At 39.9% G+C, this 9,948-nt stretch overlaps 2 protein-coding genes across 2 annotated transcripts in view; one reads left to right on the plus strand and one right to left on the minus strand.

The window, feature by feature from the left end:
* Positions 1-5,404, minus strand: part of LOC107635371 (LRR receptor-like serine/threonine-protein kinase GSO1) — a 7,830-nt gene extending 2,426 nt beyond the window's left edge. The window contains exons 1-2 of the mRNA XM_016338840.2: positions 2,092-5,404; positions 613-1,259 (exon numbers count right to left, since the gene is read on the minus strand). Coding sequence (XP_016194326.2) covers positions 2,094-5,369 — 3,276 coding nt within the window. The 5' untranslated portion in view covers positions 5,370-5,404 and the 3' untranslated portion in view covers positions 613-1,259; positions 2,092-2,093. The remainder of the gene's footprint in view (positions 1-612; positions 1,260-2,091) is intronic.
* On the plus strand, positions 8,127-9,742 carry LOC110270804 (serine/threonine-protein phosphatase 7 long form homolog). Its single transcript, XM_021120239.1, has 3 exons — positions 8,127-8,290; positions 8,408-8,495; positions 8,627-9,742. The coding sequence occupies exons 1-3, from the start codon at positions 8,142-8,144 to the stop codon at positions 9,461-9,463; spliced, it is 1,074 nt and encodes a 357-aa protein (XP_020975898.1). The 5' UTR covers positions 8,127-8,141; the 3' UTR covers positions 9,464-9,742.

The following is a 9,948-nucleotide window of genomic DNA, read 5'->3' on the forward strand; positions in this document are numbered from 1 at the left end:
GGAGAGACAGTATATTTGTTCTTGAAATCTCTTTTCATTTTTGTTGTTGAGGATGAGGCAGATGGCAGATACAATCTAGAAATATATGCCGAAATCAATTTTACATTAATAAGCATTGTAATTGACGTTGGTGTAAAAACATTAATCTTATTATAATATTACCTGAGATTCTATATCACTTTTTGCCTGGAGGGAAGCAAGGTGCATTCTCATCAAAATGTATTTTCCTTGGCCAATCAGAGTGCACATTTCCTCATACTCGTTAGTATTGCCATCTGCATCTTCCTTCAGTCTTGTCCCCCAGATGTAGCACTTTTGTTTCATATCATCCGTAATCTGATATAATCCCCGAGGAGTTTCAAACTTTGCAGAACTTTCTCCCCCAGTCTCCCTCTGAATTTGTGGGCTTGTGTTTTTTCCCTTCGTCGCGCTGCTTGCTATTCTTTGGACCAAACTGTCCAATTGTTCTATCAAATTCGCAGCTTCTGGAGATTTTTGCCTTTCTGTCTCCTGCGTTGACGCCCCTCCTGGCTTGAATCAGTCAATCCAAGGCTGAATGATGGCACCCCTGGATCTGTTTTAGGAACATAGGAAGCTGTCCGTAAAAAAAACATTTTTATTAGACACATCCATAAAGATACTTTCATTAAATACCATTATAAATAAGAATTAGTAGAAGTTGACAGAAATATTGTTGGTAACGTAGCGGGATTGCAAAATTAAACATAAAAATGATGAGAAGTTGTGAATATTCCTTCCAAAAAAAAGAGTTTTTCAAATAAATCAAGAAAATTTATCAACTTCAATTGTCCTATTGTTAAAATTTATCTCCTCTCATTGTGTTTCTTGAAATGTTAGAGGAAACCAATGCTTTTTGAAAGCTTTTCTACTTTCTTTTTCTTTGAAAGAAGAAAATATTAATTTTATACGAAAATGGTAAGCATGAACTGAACAAAAACAGAACTACCACAAGTCCACAATAACTAATACTTTATATCGTCCCTGAAAATAAATTACAGCAATAAAACAAGGCCAAGTTTCACAATCACACCAACATAACAAAACAAACACTATGCAATATATATAGGTGAATCACACTTCCACCCTGCAGGCTGTAGCTACAGCAGAAAACCTAAAAAAAGGGCTAGAATAAGAATATGCAAACATAACACTTATTATATTAACTGCATCTCCTCTTCTTCCAAATGGATACACATGCATGAAGATTCTGGCTATCACAAACAAAGCTACTCTTTTGCCTGAAAGATATGACAACATTACATGTTAGATAATATTCAAAATACATATAAGTGTAAAAGAGCACAACTATACATTTAAGCAACATAAATGCAAGCCATATCCCATATACATATTTTATTACAAAAAAACAAGTAGACATAATTACAATTGTATATATATAAAGCCTAAATGTATAATAAAAGAGTCTGCATGTATAAAAAGTGAAAACAGTAAACATTCTCTTGAGTATAGTAAGTATATCAACAGAAAATAGGGTAGCACTAGAGAAATTAAATGAAATCGACTCATACAAAAACACACTAAAATATGCACTCTTAAACCAAAACTAAGTCACGCATCAATAAATATATAAAACCAAGCTTCACACCCAAATATAAACAGTGATAAGAAAAAGCATCCTGCCCAAACTTCATCAATTCGCACCTACAACATAACCTTTAACGCATGGAAATCCTTAGAAAACGTGATACTTATTCTCAACAACATATCCACTTCAAATGGATAACTATGAAGATCTTCCTTGCATCAAACGAACTCATGTTCGGTAAAATACAACATATGTTTGCTAGGAACTAATATTATAAGTAAGCTACTGTTTTAACTAGGAAGTAATCAACTAAGCTATGTTTTAACCATTAAAAAATCAATAATAAATGCTTTATTTGGTGTGTCCAACTTAAGGTTTCAACTATAATAAAGTACATTTTAGCACTACTATATTTTGTTTTGTTTAAATAGATCAGATATTAATTTTTTTGGTATACCAATATTATGAATATAACAACTATATCAACAATAACAAAAACTAAAAGAAATGAAAACGGTGCATACCTTCATGTTTGAGATCTGATCCTTTTCAGTTTGGCCACCTTGATCGCTGTAAATACATAGAGCTTGTCACAGACATCACTCAACAACTTGAAATAAGCATATCTCCAAGATTTCTTCAAAATCAATGAGAAGCAAACTCCCCAAAATGCCATAACAAATCCAACAGCCATAGCAATGTAGAACCCCTCGCTTACAAATTGTTCATCATCATCACCATCAGCATCATGTTCACTGATCTGGTGACCATGAATGGGACAAGTATTGTTGAGGGGAGCACCACAAAGTTTTGGATTTCCTGCATAATCAGAAGCATCCCTTGTTTGAAGTTGCGTGCCAAGTGGGATTTCTCCAGATAAATCATTGTATGACAAGTCAAGAACACTGAGACGGTCAATCTGAGCAAGCTGTGAAGGAATTGTTCCTGACAAATGATTTCTGGATAGATCAAGAAAATCTATTGACTTCAGCTGTCCAATAGTTGAAGGAATTTCTCCACTGAACAAGTTTCTTGAAAGATTTAAAGAAACCAAGCCAATAAGACTCATCATCTCACTTGGTATTTTCCCTGTTAACTTGTTGCTGGAGAAATCAATACTTCTCAACAATCCCAAGGTGCTTCCATATTTTGACATTTTCCCTTTCCATATGAGTGATGTGCTATCATTATAAATTCCGATGGTAAAATTATAATGATAGTCATCGGTAATGGTTGCATTTGAATTTGCTGGAGTGGCCATAGCAGAAAGATTACTTATGCATTTAGGTATATTGCCAGAGAGAATATTTTTAGAGAGGTCCAAGACATGGAGTTCATGAAGATTGCACATGCTTAATGGAATGTTACCATGAAAATTGTTGGAATGCAAGCTAAGTACAAGTAGCTTTGAAATATTATCTCCAATCCAGGTTGGTATTGTTCCTGACAACTTATTACCTGCAACATCAAAAACTTGTAGTTGTGTGCAATTATGCAAGGATGATGGTATCTCTCCTGAAAAATTATTGCCTTCAAAGTGTATTGACTGGATATTTCTTAAAGACCCCAGAGATTTTGGCATATTTCCATACAACTGATTATTGGATAAATCTAGGACGACCAACGACTCAAAACCCTTCCAACAATCCGAAAGTTCTCCTCTAAGGTTGTTGTTTGACAAATCCATAAATCTTGTGTATTTGGAAGAATTTGCACATAAAAGAGGATTTGCAGTTAAAAATCTGTTATTGGACAAAAGAAGTTGTGAAGCATTTGAAAGGAATGCTGGAATTGGACCTTCAAATAAATTGAAGCTCAAATCAATTGAAAGAAGTTGGTTAGAAACAATAGCTGGTAGAATTGAGCCTTCAATTTTTCCTCGAAAACTGTTGTGAGAAATATTCAAATTCCACATCTGAGGAAGGGGTTCCCAAAACCAATTAGGAACAGTGCTAGAAATTCCAGTATAGGAAATATCCAAATGCTCAATCATCGTTTGGGTATGAAGCCATGCTGGAAAGTTAGGCCCCAACTTGCAATAGGCCAAATAAAGGACACTTAAACTGAAAGGGGGAACCCACTCCTCGCTAACATTAAAAACTAATGCATTATGAGACAAATCCAAAGAGCCAAGATTGGAAAGTCCTGAAAAGTGAGCTTCAGATATCAAACCATGCAATAAGTTATTTGCAAGGCTTAACTCAATTAAGATGGATAGTTGTCCAATACCTTCATGTATGGTTCCATTTAATCTATTGTTATCAAGTCGTAACTCTTGCAAAGATGAAAGATGTGAGATGTCAGGCACCACCCCTGTAATTGCATTCCATCCCAAATCCAAGACTTGTAAGGGTTTATGAGCACAACGAGAATACTCTCGAATATATTCATTGAACTCCCCTGTCAAGTTGTTCTTGGATAGGTCAAGGTATGCCAAATTACAACTATGAAACAAGGATAGAGGTATTTGGCCTTTGAGCTCATTATTTGCAAGATTTAACTCCTCAAGGGAGCTCAATTTGTCCCCGAATGTTTCTGGTATGGTTCCTGTTAAACCATTATCATTCATTCTCAGAGTAACAAGACTACTACTGGAATTCATTAACCATGGAAATATGAAGGATGCATCCCTTAAAGAGTTGTAAGAGATATCCACGAAAGACAAAGAAGTGGAGAAATTAGCAGGGAATGCAAGTGATGCAGTGGACACGGAATCAACAAGATTGCAACCATTCAAGTCTAAATATTGAAGATGAGAAAGGCTACTCACTTGTTGCCAATTGCTGGCACCACTTAGATTCACCCTAGCAAGTGAAAGATACCTCATGGTTGAAAGTTCAGATAGCCACTGTAAATCAGAACTTAATGACATGGTTTTGTCCCAAATATAATAAGAAGGATGGAGATCAAGATACTGTAAACGAGAAAGGTTTTTGAATTGACTAAGAATGGTTCCGGTGAATGCATTGTCACTTAGATCAAGATGTTCCAAGGATAAGAGATTTCCAAGCTGAGGAGGCATTGTTCCGGTGAATGCATTGTCACTGAGATCAAGATGTTCCAAGGATAAGAGATTTCCAAGCTGAGGAGGCAGTGTTCCATTGAAGTTATTAAGACTAAGATCCAAATATGTCAAGGATGACATATTTGTGAGTTGAAGAGGGAATCCTCCAACCAAATTATTGGAACTAAGATCAAGGTACAATAAATGGGAGAGATTTGAGAACTGAGAAGGGATTTGTTGCGAAAAATGATTCCCTCCTAGATCAAGATACTCGAGAAAGAGTAGATTTCCCAGTTGAGGGGGTATGTTTCCATCGAAGAAACAATGAGAGAGATTGAGATGTGTCAAAAAGGTTAAAGAGGCAATGAAAGGAGGGATGGATGGGGTGAGAGTAAAGAGACCACTAAGGTCCAAATACTTCAAATGATGTAACTCACCCAGTGATGGGCTTATGTAGCCAACTTTCAGTTCATCCAATTCAGGGGGATCGACATGATGATGAATATCAAGCATGATAACATGGCCTGTCTGGTTGCTGCACTTGATGCCTTCCCAGTTGCAACACTCCTTCTGCTGCTCCCCATCTCCCCATGAAGACAGCCAATCAGCATCCGTGGCATTGAAGACACGTTTGAGAGAAAGCAGAGCTTGCCTTTCACTCTCAATGCACTTCACGCTTGGCACCTCCACTGCACTGCTCGTCCATGCAAGTAGTTGCACCATCAACACCGCATAAACTACGCCATTCATCATCATCACTCCAACCACACAATATTTCAAGTTAAGTTGTTGTATCATATCATATGTGTGTGCTCAACAACCTAAGGCCATATTTCCAATTTATAACAACTGATTCAAATTAACAAAATAATCAACGCGTACGTAGGTTATACTCACAAAATACATAATGAGGACAGCAAATTCCACAAAGACTAATTCAAACCAAAGATATATATAAATCCAATATAAATAACTTGTCATGTGTGGCCTAAATGCTTCCACTCACTCAACGTATTCTATACTCATGACTCATGACATGACTTGAACTATTGACTTAACAAGTTTGATGTACGTTGCATTATTATATGAGAGCCTCAACACTCAACACCAAACATATATTCCTAGAGTAATGTTTGGATAAGCGTACAAGTAAATAATAATAAATATTTTTAAAATACCATTTATATTTATATACATACTCTCAAATATATAAATATTATTCTTCAAAAATGATATTCATAAATTAAAATCAGCCATTAATATATTTATATATAAATACATGTTTGATTGAATTTATTTTTAATATGTACTTATATTTTAACATGTATTTTATATTGATAATTGACTTTAATAACTAATTTTAGTATATATATAGCATAATAAATTATTCTTTCGTATATTTTGGACAAGAAAAATTGGCTTTCTTATCCCTTTCAATGGGTTTGTGCACTTTCGTGGATATTTCAAACTAGGATAGTAAATAAATGAAAAAATTTAAGAAATTAATTCTCTAAATTTTTTTTAACAATTAAAAAAATAAAATATAATTTTTAACTTTTTAATATTTTTTTTATATTTTTTTTGCCTCACTTATAAAATTAATTGTGAAATATCACATTTTACTGCTTTAATGATTAAAAAAGATTAAGAAGAATGTTCCCAAAAATTTGTAATTGAAGTTGACAACAATGATCCTGCATTTTGGACAAATACTCTGACATTCATCTCCACTAATTTTATGTCAATTTTCTCATCTATAGCTCAAGCGTCAAGACTTCTCTAACTCTCACTATACTTTCGTAAAATGTTAATATTATTTTTTTGGGTAAAAAACCGTAATAAGCCAAGGGTAGTTTCGCATTACGTAAATAAGCCAAAAGCAAAATCGTTTTAGCAATGAGTCAAGGCCTATTTTTATATAATTCGAACCAGCCTAGTTCAAACTACATTCCTTAGTAAATCAAACCAACATGGTTCGAATTAGGAGAAGAAAAAGTTGAAGGTAATTCGAACCAAGGTGGTTCGAACTCAAGCTCCACATAATTCGAACAAGGCTAGTTCGAATTATGCCTATTCTAGCAAACCATGTAATTCGAACCAACCTGGTTCGAATTACCCTTCTCGTGGCTCCTTAATAATTCGAACCGAGCTGGTTCGAATTACTAGTGATTCGGCTATATAAGGAGTTCGAATCAGCCTCATTCGAACTATTCTTCCCTTCCCCTACCCCACCAAATCCCAGAGAAAACGACCCAGATTCTCTACGACGAAGACCTGAACGGAATACTCTGCTGATGGGGGACGATCCGGCACAGTTATGTCGCTTGGACGGAGTTGCTCATATAGCCGGGGTCATCAACGAGGAGGTTAGTACAGAAAAATCTTCGTTGTAGCGGTATATGTGACTTAGTGATTTTGCATGCGGGTTAGATGGTGGTTTAGTTGGTGGTTTATGTAGGTGGTTTATGTTAGTGGTTTATGTTAGTGGTTAATGTTGGTGGTTTATGTTGGTGGTTTATGTTAGTGGTTTATGTTGGTGGTTTATGTTGGTGGTTTATGTTAGTGGTTTATGTTAGCGGTTTGTTTTAGTTGTTTTATGTTAGCTCTTTTTAGTTAGTGGTTTATGTTGGTTTCTTATGTTGGTGGTTTATGTTAGTTGTTTTATGTAAGTGGTTTCTGTTAGTTGTTTTATGTAAGTGGTTTGTGTTAGTTGTTTTATGCTAGCTGTTTTATATTAACGGTTTTGGTTAAGTTGTTTTATGTTAGTGGTTCTACTTAAGTTGTTTTATGTTACCGGTTTAGTTGTGCGGTCTACGGGTTTGTTTTGCATGTGGTTCTTGTTCATGTAATTTTATGCGGTTTTATTTAGTATAATGTTTTGTTGATGATTTATCGTGTTGGTTATGTTTGTCGTTGGTTATTAAGCTGGTTCTAACAATGCGGTGCATTTCATGCGCAGCCTCAGCGATGCATCAGGAGCATGCGGCGGCAGCAGGGCATGCGACTGGATGATAGATACGTTCCGTACTTGCAGATGGCCGGTCTATACCATCTTGCAAGGCTGAACGATAGATGGTTCCGGTTAGACGAGGCCCTTGTCAGTGCATTCGTCGAGCGATGGCGTCCGAAAACGCACACGTTTCATATGCCGTTCGGAGAGTGCCGTTCGGAGAGTGCACGATCACACTCCAGGACGTGGCATACCAGTTGGGTTTGGCAGTAGACGGGCGTTACGTGAGCGGCTGCCTATCAGAGTTCCATATATACATCCAGGGTGGGCGTCCAGCCTGGGAGTGGTTCCAGGAGTTGCTTGGAGTGATACCTCCTCCTAGATAGCCAGGTTCAGAAGTACGCAGTGAACTGCAGCTGGTTTCAGGAGACTTTTGGTGAGTGCCCTGAGGGAGCCGATCACGAGACTGTGCGCCGATATGTCCGTGCGTACATCATGATGTTATTGGGCACGCAGTTGTTTGCGGACAAGTCCGGCAACCGCATTCACATCAGATGGCTTCTGTACGTAGCTAGGCTGGAGGAGATGGGTACCTACAGCTGGGGTTCTGCAGCACTGGCATGGTTGTACCGGTGCATGTGCCGATTGGCGAACAGACATGTTGTCAAGCTAGCGGCCCACTTCAGCTACTTCAGTCATGGATCTTCTGGCGATTTTCTCGGTTTAGGCCTGCACGGTATGAGACGTTCAGCTGGCCATTGGCCTCGAGGTAGTATACTAAGCCTTCTTTATTTCAATTTAATATACATTACTCCGTGTTTATTAATAATGTATTACATATCCTAAACACACATTTAAGTAGCTGTAACACATGTTTATGATGCAGGTGGTCCGGGTACAACCCTTCCGGTAGCGAGAAGGGTCCTAGAGTGCAGATGTGGAGGCTGAGGATAGACCGGTTACAGGACAGGGAGGTCAGTACGCTACTTAATAAGTTTTTCTATTTAACCACACTTTATAAGTTGGGTCCATGAGTTGCCCTGACATTGGGGAGTTCTCCGTGCAGTTTATCTGGATGTCGTACAGCAGCCCCGACATAGTTCAGGTTGTGCATCCAGAGGCTTTGGAGCCTTGGCATATGGCTTTGTGGCGGTCTGTGACGTCGCTGATCTACTTTGCCGTCATAGAGTGGCATCAGATAGACCGGGTTCTTCCGCAGTTCAGAGGGGTGCAGCTCCGTCCGAATCCTGCCCTGAACATCGACTTTCTGATGTCGAAGGACGGCAGAGGCGGTGATCGATGGTTTCCGTACCATTTGCAGAAGTGGCATCTATATTGGGACGACCGTGCGGAGACCGTGCTGAGGTTCGATGTTGTTGCCGACCCTGGACCGTCGCATGAGTTCCTTGAGTGGTGGACTCAGCATGGAAAGAGGTTCCTGTCTCCGGATATGCACTTGAGGGATCCGAGAGCCGTTCCTATTCCAGTTGAGGCCTCACAGCGGGGTGCTGGGCGAGTTCCTGACATGGATCGTCCTGAGGACGTGCCGGACAGGCGGCGGGTTGAGAGGAGAGCTCGTGTGGGGACACGACGGAGCCAGCATGACTGGAGATGGCTTGAGCATGCTATGGACGATGATGACGATGCGGGTCCCGCTGGAGGCGGACGACGAGGCCAGAGAGGGATGCGGAGAGGGCGTGGTGCAGCGGAGCACCCTGGTTGTGACGAGGACGACGATGACGACGATCAGCATGGGCCCGTGGGCGGGGATGGTGCAGGGGCAGTAGCAGTTACTGGTGTTAGTACCCACGATGGCGGACATGGAGGTGAGTGGTATGGGTCAGGTATGGGTGACGGGGCTGACCCTGGTGACGCTCGACTCGGGTCGGGGCCTCTGGGAGATTACTTCGTTGGTGTACCCGCCGATGACCAGCCTCAGTAGGAGGGTACCCCATGGGTTATTCCGGGATCACAGTGGTCAGACTTCCTTGCCTCAGATACGCTTGATGCGGACTTCGGGGGTCAGCAGTTTTTAGAGGAGATTACCACCATCATGCAGGAGGACATGTCGGCCCGGAGACGTGGTCAGACCTCCGGCACGCAGGCACCTTTAGATGTCGATCTGAACGAGCCTCCTACGACATCCGTTGCCGACCATTTTGGTTTGGGAGGTACCCTACCCTCCGCCTACACTGCTGCATCACATTCAGTTGCCGGGCCGTCTGTGGCACCCATCCATTGTACGCCACCTGCACAGCCTGCCCCGGATGAGGAGGAGGACGAGATCGAGGACGAGGAGCCGCTTATCCGCAGAGGTCAGAGGACACGGGTACCCCGTCGTTGCTTTACGGGCTCGCATCTGTTTAGATGATTCATGTTTTATGTATGCTGGCCATGTTAACTTTTGTTGTTATCTTAGCTTTATTT

The sequence above is a fragment of the Arachis ipaensis genome, chromosome B04 (genome assembly GCF_000816755.2).
Source record: "Arachis ipaensis cultivar K30076 chromosome B04, Araip1.1, whole genome shotgun sequence".
Lineage (NCBI taxonomy): Eukaryota > Viridiplantae > Streptophyta > Magnoliopsida > Fabales > Fabaceae > Arachis > Arachis ipaensis.

What these genes read in the sequence shown, in the direction of transcription:
- LOC110270804 (XM_021120239.1), top strand. Translation starts at nt 8,142, where the DNA reads ATGGTTGTACCGGTGCATGTGCCGATTGGCGAACAGACATGTTGTCAA. An exon ending in AGCTGGCCATTGGCCTCGAG is followed by an intron (nt 8,291 to 8,407) that starts GTAGTATACTAA and finishes TTTATGATGCAG; the next exon opens with GTGGTCCGGGTACAACCCTT. An exon ending in ACCGGTTACAGGACAGGGAG is followed by an intron (nt 8,496 to 8,626) that starts GTCAGTACGCTA and finishes GACATAGTTCAG; the next exon opens with GTTGTGCATCCAGAGGCTTT.